At 39.3% G+C, this 14,842-nt stretch overlaps 1 protein-coding gene across 6 annotated transcripts in view; it reads left to right on the top strand.

The window, feature by feature from the left end:
* The window catches only part of LOC133395202 (zinc finger protein 385C-like), a 37,501-nt gene that overhangs the window by 18,815 nt on the left and 3,844 nt on the right, over positions 1 to 14,842 (top strand). For 4 of the 6 annotated variants that reach the window (XM_061663949.1, XM_061663947.1, XM_061663948.1 and 1 more), the window contains 4 exons: positions 7,893 to 8,044; positions 8,760 to 8,867; positions 12,226 to 12,394; positions 14,085 to 14,411. In XM_061663949.1, coding sequence (XP_061519933.1) covers positions 7,893 to 8,044; positions 8,760 to 8,867; positions 12,226 to 12,394; positions 14,085 to 14,411 — 756 coding nt within the window. Of the gene's footprint in view, positions 1 to 7,892; positions 8,045 to 8,759; positions 8,868 to 9,994; positions 11,571 to 12,225; positions 12,395 to 14,084; positions 14,412 to 14,842 lie in introns of those variants that run through there. The other 2 variants (XM_061663950.1, XM_061663952.1) reach the window with 2 other exon arrangements.

The following is a 14,842-nucleotide window of genomic DNA, read 5'->3' as shown; positions in this document are numbered from 1 at the left end:
AAGCAAGAAAAGCGTCAATGTCACAGCAGATTGCTGCCAATTATGTCAATGCCTCCCCGAGGAAATATGCCCGGATTAGCTCGCATAATTGAAGCCTGCTCAAGATAAAAAGCAGCCTGCATGGGGATTTTTTTGGTCATTAATGTGTACGTTTTTCCAGCAATTGGAATGGAATGCTGATTATGTTTTGACTCTTTATACACAGAACTGGATTACTTTGGCAAACTTAACTTTAAACGGCATAGTTCACCCTGCAAGTTTAATTTCCATGCATGGATTCGGATTATCTAAATTGCAGCGAATATGCTTTCTTTAGTCAGGGGTGTCAAACTCATTTTGGTCACGTGGCATATTGCATTTATGGTTATGGTTGGTGTCAGAGGACCGTTATGACCATATAAACGTATTATCTCCTCATCATATAATTACATATACACAACTGCCCTATTTTGTTAACAAAAATTTAAATTTGAAATCAGAAGTCATGGAAAATACTGCCTATCCAGTTTATGTTACGAAGGGATTTGGTAAAAAATAGGCATTTGTAAAACCCATTAAAGTGATGAAAAACTGTGAAATTTCGGTGCAGATTTTCTGCCAAAAGGAAAAGAACAAATCCAAGTAGCAAAAAGGCGGCACGGTGGACGACTGGTTTGCACGACCACCTCACAGTTCAGAGGTCGTGGGTTTGAATCCGGGCTCCTTCCTTCCTGTGTGAAGTTTGCTTGCTCTCTCTGTGCTTGGCTGGCGTCCAATCGAGGACGTACCCCAAAGTCAGCTGTGACTCCAGCATACCTACGACCCTAATGAGGATATGCGGTATAGAAAATGGATGGATGGCATTTAACCAGAAACATGAAGTCGATATACTTTATTTGCATTGGTGGGCCACATAGATTTGACACCTGTGCTTTAGATTAATATTGAACTACTGTACATTAAAAATAGAGTTTTAGCATTTACATGGTTAAAATGAAGTACTATTATGGAGAATGTCTCAGAAACGGCAAGAACCGTGGCAGACAAGGCTAGGCTCATCAGAATGGGCGTGGCTCCACGGAACAGAAACATGGACGCCAAAAAATTGCGGAGTGTTCATGAGTGAAGGCAAATCGTCGTGAAACACGCAATCGCCGCGTAACCTCAGATCAGTTTTGAGTCCAAAACTGTGTACGTGCCTCGGTAGGTGCTACTGTTTTGGTTAGCAACAGGGTTCAAATGGGCTCAGCAGCTTAATGATCATTTGATTTTGATTAGATTTTTCTCCACTTGGGAGAAGGGAGGCGTCTTCAGTGAATGACATCTTTTTTTGTCAAAGCCCATAGTACATTGACTCACTGACTTTCCTTTAGTTTGATAGAACACTAATTTCAGAAGTCATTATGTGTTAAAATAATAACAGTGACATGTTTCTCCTTTGATTAAAACACTCATCGAAAGCAAGAGTAAACAACGCTAGCCCCATCCATACATGAACTCTAATTTGCGCAGCTCAGTGTATAAACACGCAATCAGATTACACAAGCTCATTTGAATACCATTTGCATATAAATATTATTATTAGTTTTAGTTTTTTTTTTGCACCTGATCTTTCTGCTGTTCAAGCTTGGATGCAGGTTCCAACTTTCTAAATGGCCTGAAAGCCTAGTGATGCAGAGTGTTGACAGCGTGACTTTGATTTGGCAGACTGATAGCAACGGTAGGAGTTCACACTCACAAACACACTATGAGAATGTTAGCTTGATTTACAATGGCTATGTTCGGAATCACTACCTAGTCACTATATAGTGAACAACCAATGGTCACTAGGCAAGCAATATTATAGTGTCTTGTGATTCATTGCGCCGAAATAAAAAAAGGAAAATGGAAACATGGCAGGCAGAAACTGACAAATATATCACAGCACAGATGGACACAAAGTGCTTAGTTGTATTAATTTTGTAAAATACACTCAGCGTAAAACACCATAATGTTATCATAACTTATTTATTTGCTAAATATTCATTATGGAAGGTCACCAGCTGGTCTTGATCCAGTATGTTTTAATGATGCAACAGTCATAACATAATTATTCCAAAACTAATTTTCATTTGACTAATTACTGTACCTTATCGTCCACTTGCGTGAGCTGCCCCAAAAAGCGAAAATCCTTGAGTAATTGATGCCCACCCCAAAAAGTTTGTAATTGCCTATTGATGTCACAAGATGGCATTAAAGCACTTTTTTTCTTTTCGACAAGGCTACCGTCTGACTAAATAAATTCCTCCAATCAGTTCAACATAGTTGCTTGGCACCAAAGCAATATTTTTCAGCGAATAACGGAAGGTCGGTAAATCCGCAAATGCCCAACTGTGAATAACTTACCATACATTGTATAGTAATTCTTTAGTGATAGTGATCAGGGAGTAGGAAATGAGCGTATAATTCAGAAAACAACCTTTTCTTTTGTACAGGTCGCCGTATTCTTAAGATGGCATGAATTCAAATTCATCTTAAGTGAAGAACAGACTGCTATTGGTTGAGGAGAAAGAACAATAGAATGACCTGGGTGACGATTCTGCTCTGATAAACATCTTGAGCAGTACGCAGAGAGGCTGTGATTCTCCTTTAGACTATGGGAAAAGAGCGTCAAGCTCAGAAAGCAGCTAATTAGCCAGTTTACAGGCAGGATAACGCTTTCCCAGCAGACTTGAAGTCTCGCAAAAATGTGTGGCGCACATCTGTGGGCTGTCATTCAGCATGTTTGATTGGGCCGGCTTATCTCAATTAAAACAGATGGCGGCAGTTGATTTTAAGCGTTCTTGAAAGGGCACGAACTCCATCTGATCAGCCCTGATAGTGCATTCATGCTCATTTCACAGCATAGTTGCTTTTCGTTTATCCTATGTGGATGAAAAATGTTCAAAATGTAATTATCTTTATATCACCACAGATGATTAACACTGTTTGTCTGCTTTCATAAGAGACGGCCTTAACTAAAACAGCCAGTTGGCCACAGAAAATACTAAAAATATTTTGCTCAAGTGTTATAAAGCTCATTATCTCATCATCTTGTGCCGTCCGCCATTATTGTTTAGAATGGCTGTTTTTGCAAAACAGGCATCTGAGCGCTCAGACAAGAACTGCTGCACGATGGTATCATTTTAATTAACCTTCACTTCTGAGACTTGTTTTCTAAATTTTGTTGCTTTTTTTGTCCCCAAAATATTGTGTAAAGAAATGCCATGAACAACTGCTGCAGACAAATGTTTTTTTTTCTTGCCGTTAGTAGTATACCTTCCTGTATACTGTAAACTGACGATTAACTAGGAACATTGTTTTCATGGTTGCCACTTACATTTTTTCAGGTTAGATTTAGAGTACTTCAATTATTTTTTTTCTTCGACTATTTCAATGCTTGTGACCTTGGAACAACAAGACATTGGAACAACTTTAATGATCCCTATACAGTGCTTATCAAATGCATTAGGCCAGCACCGAAATTGTGCTCAAATTCGGGTGGAAAAAAAATTTCACTCTGAAATTACTAATTTCTACTCAAAATGGTCAAACGTCGAGACCTTGGTTAAATGACAACAATAATAGATGGTCTCTAGATTCCCTGCCACAGTGCCACATCACAGATGTTTTGGAAAATGATCTAATTTATTGGTCCAAAAAGACCTCCGTGTGTGGCTTTATTTCATTTCTGCGAGAAACGTGTATATCGGGGGGGGGGGTTTCACCACGGTCTGTAAACAGTAATAAATGTGTTCAGCATTGTATTCTGTATTTTACCTCAACAAAGAATGGGATAATAGTGGTTGTCTACAAACCTGCTTTTTTATTTTATTTTATTTTTTTTTATTTACCTGCATCTTGAGAAAATGAAAAGTATATCTTATGTACAGTATATGCTTCTTTAGGCAGGCTTCTTGTCTTGAACCAGTGTACTCATACAGAATCTTTTTGGGGGCTCTTTTGGTCAGAGGACACCTTGAACAAATTCCATAACAGTTTACGGACCCCTGGGGTGAAAATAGCTCCCTGAAGTAGGCCAGATTACCACTGGGGGCCTGATCTGCGCTGCCTGGTGCCCCGCAGGTAGAACTCCCTTCAAGCGTTTGCTGCTGCTGCTGCTGCAGTGTGGGATTAAACGGACAGTGACCGCAAGCGGGATAATTTTGCCACACAATCTTGGCACGCAAAGTCCTCTGTCACAATGAAGCTAATTTATTTCAAGACTCCGCAGCAGATGAAGGCACAAGAGCTGTTCTTAACCATCACGGAAATTAGGCATCGTCCCTTTTAAACTTTTTTTTGGTCCTTGTTTCCATCCAGTGGAGAGCTGAGAAGAGCCGTCATTGGAAGTTTTAATGAATGCTGCAGATCCTCTTAGGATGCCTGCATTGTTCGCTGGCCGCTATACCGGCTCTGAATGGCATCAGCGGCTTTTCTGTTTGACAAAAACTAAGCCTCATTCTATTATAGAGTGCAAAACATATAATTACATGGAAGAATGTTTTAACACAGAAACCATTCAGGAGAGGAAGCTTAATTTAGTGTTTCAGTTTCATATTCTGGCGGCACGGTGGACGACTGGTTAGAGCATCAGCCTCACAGTTCTGAGGACCCAGGTTCAATCCCCGGCCCCACCTGTGTGGAGTTTGCATGTTCTCCCCGTGCCTGCGTGGGTTTTCTCCGGGCACTCCGGTTTCCTCCCACATCCCAAAAACATGCATTACTTGGAGACTCCAAATTGCCCATAGGTGTGACTGTGAGTGCAAATGGTTGTTTGTTTGTATGTGCCCTCCGATTGGCTGGCAACCAGTTCAGGGTGTACCCCGCCTCCTGCCCGATGACAGCTGGGATAGGCTCCAGCACGCCCGCGACCCTAGTGTGGAGAAGCGGCTCAGAAAATGGTTGGATGGAGTTTACATATTCCTGTCTGCCAAAAGATCCTTATGTAATTCCTTAGTTTTCGAAATTAAGGTACTGCACATTCTGTTATAAAACACCTCTCTGTGTACTCCTCCAACCACAATATTAAAAATGGAACATAAACATTGCTTCATCTGACATACATAAAACCATTGAACCGTAACATGTCATCAGTACTAATGCAATTTCATGTGAAAATTGTCTTCATAGAAGCGTATAAACTAATATTTTTCATCCCCGTTTTGTCCTCTTATACATTACGTCTTTTTTTTAAAAAATATTTTTACATATCTTTCATTGTACAACACTGAAGAAATGACACGACACACTACCACAGAAAAGTAGTCAGTGTAGAGCTAGTATAATAATAAGTGTAAATTTACTGTCCCCTCAAAATAGCTCAACACACAGCCAGAAATGTTGTAACCGCTGGCAACAAAGGTGAGTACACCCCTTTGTGAAAATGTCAAACTTTTTTAGGGCCAATTAGCTATTTTCCCTAACCCAATGTCATTTGCCAAGGTCTCAAGTGTGAATGAGAGGAAAGTGTGTTAAATTTAGTGTTGTTGCTCTCAAACGCTGTTGTACTGGTCAAAATGTCGTCCGGAAAATAAATGCTCAATTAAAGTCCAGAGCCTGATACCTGAAAAATCCACTGAAGTACAGTAACAAAAAGTGTTTGTACTTGGATACTTCCCACCACTACATCACATACAAGTCTATTTATTTTCTTAAATTCTCTACACATTTAAAAGAAACTCACAAAAAAACGATGAAAGAATGAGAGCCACCGAGCGAGTACTGACAGGGAACCAGACTCAGACAGATGATCACTGTGAAAAGAACCAAAGCTTTTCCTATGATGCCACTATGTTGCAATTAAAGCTTCTCATTTCCTCCAGCTCTCCCTCTGTGGTGTTGAGTCACCCAAAGACTAATCTTGGAAATAAAAGAGATTAAGCCTTTCTCACTGTTTATTTATTTATTTATATTTTTTCCACAGTACTTTATTTTCCTCATAATCTTTTATACCCACTGGAAATGAGAAAGCTGGCTGCTGTGACCTACACTCTGTGAAGAAGCGCCTTCCTCGATAGAAAAAGGGGACAAATGCAGATTAGTAAAAAGGATCAGTTTGGTATATTTATATGGATTTGATAAAAATGCTTAAAAATGTGATCAAATCCAAGGTCATCTCAGAGCAAATTGAGTTGCACCTTAGAACTTCCACAGTCTGTCCGTGTTTCACAAGTTACCGTAAATTACGTTTCGTAAAAAATACTACAAAATTCTCTTCCATTCTTGGTAGCTACTGGTGTTTATTTCCTTCCTTGTGGCTCTTTTCTAGCTAGATGATTGACTAAATCCCACTCAACCTTTTTATTGTAAGTTAAGAGCCCCTCGTTAAGTCCTACGACGACAAGTTACTATTTACAACACTGTATAAAACGCCCTCAAGGACCGCTGGTGTAATACATACCCAGTATAAGTGGCTTCAGCGAGTGTTCCAAACAAACTGCAATGGTGCTATCGTGAAAGTTAATGGACGCCGTCTCGTCGAAAGAGTTGAGTTGAAAAGAGTTGCAAACAACCACAGATGGTTGCAAAATTCCATGAATCAAACGCTTCACACTACTTTGCTATGTCAAAGACGAGATCTGTTGCAGATTTGTGCTTGAGTGGGAATCATTGTCAACCTCCCCACCCAACATCACATTGACGAGGAGATAAGCACAAGTGGATCCATCTGACCAGAGTGAAAACTCTTATGTCTGAAGCCTTCTTATTAATGTGTGTTCATTAGCAGTTTTAAGCTGTTTGACAGACTTTGGTTTTAAACACACTAAAAAAAAAATGTGGAGAATAAAACTAGGTTAACTGACACGCTGATGCTAATCCTTGAGTTTACAAACCTTCTTAATATCCCTAAAGTCACATTTGAACAGAAAATGTGTTCCTTTTGATGCACTCTAGCCGTTTACAAGGGATTTGACTGAAGTTCCTACGACTACAGGGAAAATAAACCATGAATAATTGATTGATATATATATATTTTTTTACTTTTTTTTTTTTCATTTTGAGATGGCGGAACTTCTCACTTAATGTCGTGAACTCTGACCCGGAAGAGTTGCTTTCGCTAGCCTGTGCTGTGACTTTTGCTAGCCTGCATGCAACCTTCGCTAGCCTGTAATTTGCCAACCTGTGATCAAACCTCACTTGGCTGTGTATTAACTTCACCAGCCTGTGACCTAACTTCGGCCAGCCTCTGTGCTGATTTTGTTAGCCTGCGTGATAACTTTGCAAGCCTGTATGCTAAATTTGCTAACCTGCGAGCAAACCTCGCTAACCTGTGTAATAACTTCACCAGCCTGTTTCCTAACTTCACTAGTCTGTAGCCTAAATTTATAACCTTTTTAGCCTGTGTTACTAACTTTGTTAGCCTGAATGCTAAATCTGGCTGAACAATAATTGGGGAAACACTGATTTACGCCTTAGCTGCCATGTTGTGCTTCTTTAGGCGGCAAACTAGTTGAGACTAGATCAGTGGCGCCTCTGCTGGCTGCACCCAACTAGTGCTCTCCCTTTGGCCGCAATGAATGAACACTTTTAGAACAAATAGAATACAATTACGCTTTTTTTTTTGCGTCATTGATGACTAGCTTCTTAACTGTTTACCCGACCCCCACACCTTTGTATCACGCTGTGCGTGTAAATGTCAGCGCTCTAATGTTCGCCTGGGGTTAAGACAAAGGTCACGCCGCGTGTAAATTCTGAGCAATCTGACAGTGTGCGGGCCAGCCAAGTGTGACGAGATAGTCACGCGGAGTGACTCATCATTTGCTGCTATTTTTTAAAAATTTATTTCATACAATCATTGCAACTCATTGGCATGTGTCGCCTTGGACTGAAATGGCAACGGTTGGACCACACTGACTGATGTGTTTCTTTGCGTGTGTTGTTCCCCACTCCAGGTGCGCTGTCCCACAACCAGGTCCACCCTCTCCTGGGTTCCCTGCCTCTGTCAGGCCGAGCTAGCCTCCAGTCACACAACCACCTGGAGCACTTCCTGCCACTCAGGATCAGACCCTCCTTGCCCCTCAGCCTTTTCCCAAATTTCAACACGGTGAGATTCCTTGGGATCAAAATAAGAATAAGAAAATATTTTATTTAACCCTCAGGCCTTGTTCAATTTTACTACTTTTATAGCTTCTTTGAGACAATTTTTTTACTGCATATTTTTAAATAACATCAGTTATGGTCATTAGTAAATATACATTCATTTTAATATATTTAACCCTTCAAATAAAGTTCGTTTGCACAATGCGCATGATGTAAAATAACCTAAAAAGAATGACATTTTTGTATATTCTCAGTGCCACCTTTTTTTTTAATATACTGCTAATATCACAGTCTGTGTACAGTTAGCAGAGGGAGCTTACACTTCTTAAAATCAAAATTGCATCTTTCATTTACTCTATTGGAGTGCAGTAAGCCTTTGAACGGCTCTTTTGGAACCTTGTTAAAAAATTTATAATTTACGTAATCTGGTAGAAAACAAAAAAATTCCAATTATTGACTCTAGACTGAAACCCATTTTATCTAAATTGTATGTTTTATTCCAGTAAATAAAATAAATAAATCTGTTTATTGCCACTCCCAGTTGTTTACTGTCAAACTAAAGACCATTACCATCATTGTGTTTCAGTTAGTTGTCCACTTGGGGGAAAAAAAAAAAAACATCTGGGCACTATTTGATAAAATCCGGTAACTATAATGTCACTCACTTGAGTATGGCTCATGTTTTTGGGTCATGGACCAAAATCCATGTGCTTACACAGATGGATCCGGTGCAGAAGGCTGTGATCAACCACACATTCGGCATCGCCCCGCCTAAGAGAAGAACAACTATCACCTGTAATATTTGTCACCTCCGCTTCAACTCCACTGTAAGTGCCATGCGCATACTTCACACGTTTCGTAGGTTCTGCACACTAAAATATCGCCGAGGTAGCCTTTTCTTATCTTTCTTCCATTTTTTTGGCTTCTGAGAGGAAACCAATCAGCGTGTGCGGCCTCCCTGTCCTTATCACACATTCCTATTCATATTAATTTAGCTACCTTTTCCTTATACAGTTCATTTTTATACATATTTGCATTTATATTGTTAGCTGTGTGAATAAAGGCCACTCTGCAAGTTGAGGGGAGCACATTTGCAATTATGTCCTCGTCTGCCTTTTTTTCCCCCTAGCGAACGTAAAGTCCAAATATATCCTTCATATTTATTGTTGGTTTTCATAAGGAAATGGAAGGACAAATAAAACATTCCTTGAATTTATGTTAAATAATATTCACAAGGTATCCAAAGGTACCTGAAAATGGAATATCTACAATATTATATCAAATATACTAAATATTAAAGGAGCACTTTGAGTTGCTGCATTCGCTCTTGCTTTTTCCAAAACATATTTTGGATATAAACAATCTCAACTAATGTCAACACCCAAACATCTTTAATCTTTAAAACATTGTTTGCAATAAACATCCCTTTCTTCCTTCCCTCCTCACCGCTTGCCTGCCTTGCGCACACCCACTTTCTCCACTCGTCAAGCGACTCAAAACTAACCATTTGATTGGCTGACTGGTGTCGTGCAGAAGATGTTACAATGCACGTGATTGGTCTGTGTATTTCCAGTGTGCATACATTTATGGGTTTATTTTTCAAGTTAAATTTTAACGACTTTAAAACGTTTTTCATTGACTTTGAAAGTTTTTCATTTATTAACGTGAATGACCAGAAGCACTGATTGAAGTAAGACTGCCGCAAATCCACCAAATGTTGCAGTCGTTGGTCGAAGGTTTGGGGCACCTAGCTAATAGGCACTCTCCTCCCTCCTTGCCAGCTGAAGCTGACATGCGTGGCGCTTGACTGCAGGTGGTGGATGTCCGGTCGCAGGCAGGTATCAGGTCCCAACAGATGGGTTGGCAACACTTTGTCCTACATGGGACACGTTTTCTCACGTTATTGTTATTGTTATTGTTATCGTTACTATGGTAGAACATAGGGCTGGGCGATTATTGATATTTTGGTTTTTGGTTTTGTTTTTCTGCATTTTCCATAGCATGTCCCCACTGGCGTGCACTGTTATAGTCACAACATGGCTTCGAACAGAGAGGAGTCAGTTTTGCCAACTTAGTGATAATTTACCTAAATTTAGCAACTTTCCCTTTAGCACCATGAGCAGAATCATTTTCACATTGTTTTGGAGGCGGTGGAAGGCAATCGCAGAGTCAATCTCACTCAACATTGCCAAAGATGTGTTGCCCATTTATACGCCACGTATAAATGGGGCATCAAAAGGTTGAAACCTTTTGATCCCGAGGCATGGGCACACCAATGAAAAACATACAGTAAACAGAATTATGGAAAAAAAAGTATGCAGCATTGCACAAATAAATGTTTTTTAAAGGGAACCTTATTGCAAAAAATTACTTCACAGCGTAATTGCTTTTGTAGAGCATTTAATTAGTTCCTTGATGCCTTATTAGCTCTACAGTACATGAGAGATTATTACCAATTTCAAGATGGAACTCGCAATGAGCAAAAATGCCTCAGGATTGCTTGAGGAAGAGACTTTTTTTATTGAGCAACCAACAGTCAATGTCGCATTCACAAAGACCTTGTCACACATTGCAAGGAACAAGGGATTCCTCGCATGCCTAGCGGGCTTTTGTGTGTACTGTCAGAAATTACGTGTTTATTGTTTACATAGTTGTTGATTCCCGATAGTAGTAGTAGTAGTTTTGTGTGTGTTTTGTTTAGGTTAGGTTAGTATTCTGTTAAGTGACCACCCTGTTCGTTTTCACTGTGTTTTAGGGATAAGGATGACAGTTTTTTATTTTGACTGTGCTGAATCACTAGAGTCATTTTACTACAATGATTTGGTCACAAACTTGAAGGTATTTTTTGTTTTTTCAAAGCTGTTGTTTTTATCAGGAAATAATGTCAGTGGTTTTTGCTTTTTCTATAAGCGAAGGGGGAAAGATATTCAATTTAAATCTGATTTTTGTTTAAGAAATACAAAATTTGAGACTTTATATTAAGGCCATATCGCCCAGCCCTTGTGGAACATAGTAAAGTCATAGTACACTGGCCTCTGACCCCATAACATCACCCTGAATGGTTCATGTTGACGGACATTCAGCGTGTGTCCGTTGTCCGGCATTTCGTCCCAATGTGTTCCGGTGCTTTCGTGTGTGCTGGAAACAGATTCTTGTGCTCTCTCTCCAGTCTGTGCGGAGTCTGCATGCAATCGCAGAGATGAGCTCAGAGGTCATGTGAGCGTTCACAGACATGGGGGCAATTTGTGTCACACTGAATCAGTGGCGAGATGAGCAAATGAGCTCAGGAGGATGGTCATGAGATGGCGCGACTCCGAACGGGGCGCTCATTTGTGAGGACATCGATGAATGCGGCGGCCATGTGGGGGCTTCCCCGCAGTCAAACGCTGACTATTATCATTTATCTCCCAGCTCCATGCTTGCATGCGAAGCCGAAAAGATGGAGCAGATGGAGCGATTACGCTGAACTGATTTCATGCTGCCCCTCACTAATTAAATCACCCCAGTATACGCTTGTTCTACACTTGTGTGTAAGTATCAGTGGTGGGATGTAACAACGTATAAATACTTTGTTACTCTACTTCAGTAGATTATCAGGTGTCTGTACTTTACTTGATTACTTATTTTTCTGGTGACTTTTTGCTTTTACTCCCTACATTTTAACATAGCTAGCTTTACTTTCTAGTCCATACATACTATAAATATGGGGTAGTTTTTATTCTTTTTTTTTTTCAACCTCCGTGGATGATGACAATACGTAAAAAAAAAAAGATGTAAACTGATAAGGCGGAAAAAGCAGGGACAGCATATATAAACACATAAGTTTTTTTCCCCCAGTGTGTATTATTGGCTAATGTATTTAGTTTTTCTTGGTCAATTCACAATGTTAGTATAGCTATGGGAGCATGTTTTGATCATATAAAAGCCTTCGCAAACACTACGTAATAAAAATATATACAGTAAAATCAAAAAAATAATGGACAACAAAAATATATATATTTTTTCCTTTTGTACTTAAATACATTTCATAGTCTGTGTTTTTTACATAAAGGAGTCGAATTAGTACTTTTACCTGAGTCTTTTTTTACACCAGCATCTTACTTATACTCAAGTACAGAGTGTGATTACTTTTGCAACCTCTTAAATGTATATGTGCATGTTGGTGTGTATGTATGTCATGACCAGAACCAGGCTGAGGCCCACTACAAGGGTCACAAACACACTCGCAAGATGAAGGCCTTGGAGAACCAGAGGAACCGGCAAAAGAACAAGCACGGCCCTCCCACAGCGGAGAAAGAGAAGGAGACGGCGGGAGAAAGTGGACCACAAATAGACTTGAATTCAGACAGAACAGGTATTAAAAATATACACGTAGAGCGTTTATCTGGGGAATTGCATTCCAGACCCGCAATCATTGAAAATCTGCAAAAAATAGAAACCATACATTGTTTAAAAAAAAGAATTTTAAAAATGCTTTTTTTTTCTTTTTTTTTTAATATATAGTGTAGTTTTATGTAGGGATGTCGATACCACTTTCACTTATTCAAACACACTTTTGAATGATTCCTTAGTTCCTGTTCTAACTTTATGTCTCACACAGTTTTCCAAATAAGAGGCAGAACGTTTTTGCGTCAAGCTGTTTGTCACTTCGTGTTTACTGTAAAATTGACATGTAAAAAAGAGAATTAAACATTGTATAAAAAGATACAAAAATGTTCAACCACACCATACTGTATAATTTTGCTTGTGTAATGATAACATATAATGTGAAACGCCATAGACAGGCTAACCCTCTTAGCAGTTTGATGTTAGTTTAATTATAAACCTTCAAACAACTGCCCCCTAAATACATACGACGCAGCAACACCTCAAACAGAGTATAAAACAGAACTCAAAGGCATATACAGTATTCTCTCTGCTCTGTGAGAACAATTACTATATTACCGTTACTGGGGACATTCGCTGCATCTTCTTCTTGCTGTTCATCACGCTGCATCTCTTCCAGTAGACGTCACAGCTGCCCGGCATATTGCAACAGAACGTGACACTACACTGAAGGCGTGCAAATGTAAATTCAGACTTGCCGGTACTGTATGCTGGAAAACCCCATTAATAAATAAATAAATGACTTCTCAAAAATCCCAGATATAGTGAAGGTGTGAACGATGAAGCGCATTAGGTGCACCTGGGCAAGTTAATATCCATATTTTCACGAACACTCCACTCTCCCTCCTCTTGGTGATGAGTAGTAATTGAGGCAGCCGACTAGAAGGTGCTAAGTCTGCTAGCTGCCACTCTGTTGACTGATTATCAGCTATTACCTGTCCTGCAATCATGGCCTTTGTCGCACGGCTAATTACTCCCATCGAGCGCAGACGCCCTGCAAAGAGGCATTAGAGCATGCAAATAGCACCTGAAAAGCAATGCCTTTTTTCATTATTCATCATCAGAACACCTCCTTTTCTAATTACTTTATGTTTTAAGGGTGTGCTGGTGACTGTTGATTTATTGCTCTTTTTATTTTGAATATTTGTGTAAACACCTACTTATACTGTAAATAAATACATAGAAAAAGAAATATGAAATATTAATTGAGATTTCTTTAATATATATTTTTAATATATATAATATATTATTATATATAATAAACCTTGTATTGGCTCATGAGTCATGTCCATGTGACCACCTAATTTAAATCAATTAAACAAGTGATCAAAAAAATAAAGAAATAAATAAAGAAGCAAGAAAATAATATTCTTTAAATACAGTATTTGAATTAAATATACATTTAAAATGTATTTTGATAACCATTGAAAAAACAGTTCATTTCAAACATATCCATGGAAAAACCTACAGTTAAATAAGAAAAATTTCAAAACATTAAATCTCAGAAAAAGAATCAAGACTCATATATGCAGCAATATAATTGATTGATGGGAAAAAGCTTGCATTTTTGGAAGAATCACATCAGTCAGTTATGGCGTTTACCATATAGAAAATACTAGTGGTGGACAGTCATGCTTGTCATGCTTTTGTGTGTTCAGATTCAGGCATATCGTCGCAACCGGAAAAGGGCCTTGGGAGCTCCCTACCCCCCGCTGCCCCCGCTATAGTTTCCTCCACAAGCCACGCTCCTCAGCTGTCCCAGCAATTTCCTCACAGCCCTCCGCTTCCCCATTTAACATTGGCGGGGGCGCCTATCGAAGGCCCGCCTCCAGCACCGCAACCCCCTCACGGGCCCCCTGCTGTCGGGGAAAAAGAAGATGATGAGGTGAAGGTGGAGGATAAGGAGGCCAACAAAAAAGAGCTCCACTGTCCTACGTGCAAAGTGACTGTGAACTCCAGCTCTCAACTAGAAGCTCACTGTAGTGGTGAGTTTTACGACTGGACTGTATTTTTGCAGCACAAGGTTGCAAAACCTTTATCCTATCAGGGGCCATTTCAGTATTTTTTTTAAGTAACAAAAAATTTAATGAAAAATATGAGCAGGTTAAATGTTCACAAACTGTATGTTGTCAAGGTTCCCGACTTGGCTTTCTATAGTGTAGTTTTTCCCTATATTTATTGAGCCAAGGCACATATTTTACTTAAGAAAAATCTCACAGCACAAATAAAAATGTCAGAAAAAAATATCTACAGTGCTGCCTTGAGTTATCTGACTTACACGTTTTAAAGCTACGAGCTGTCCTTTGACTTTTTTTATTTATTTTTTGCTTTGCTCCCAGTTGAAATTTACTGTCAAACTAAACATCAAACAATGAGAACTTACACATTTTTTTATTTAAAACCAGGACATAGCTTT

The sequence above is a fragment of the Phycodurus eques genome, chromosome 19 (genome assembly GCF_024500275.1).
Source record: "Phycodurus eques isolate BA_2022a chromosome 19, UOR_Pequ_1.1, whole genome shotgun sequence".
NCBI lineage: Eukaryota > Metazoa > Chordata > Actinopteri > Syngnathiformes > Syngnathidae > Phycodurus > Phycodurus eques.
Note: the sequence above shows the minus strand (reverse complement) of the source record. Positions and strands in the feature narration are given on the sequence as shown.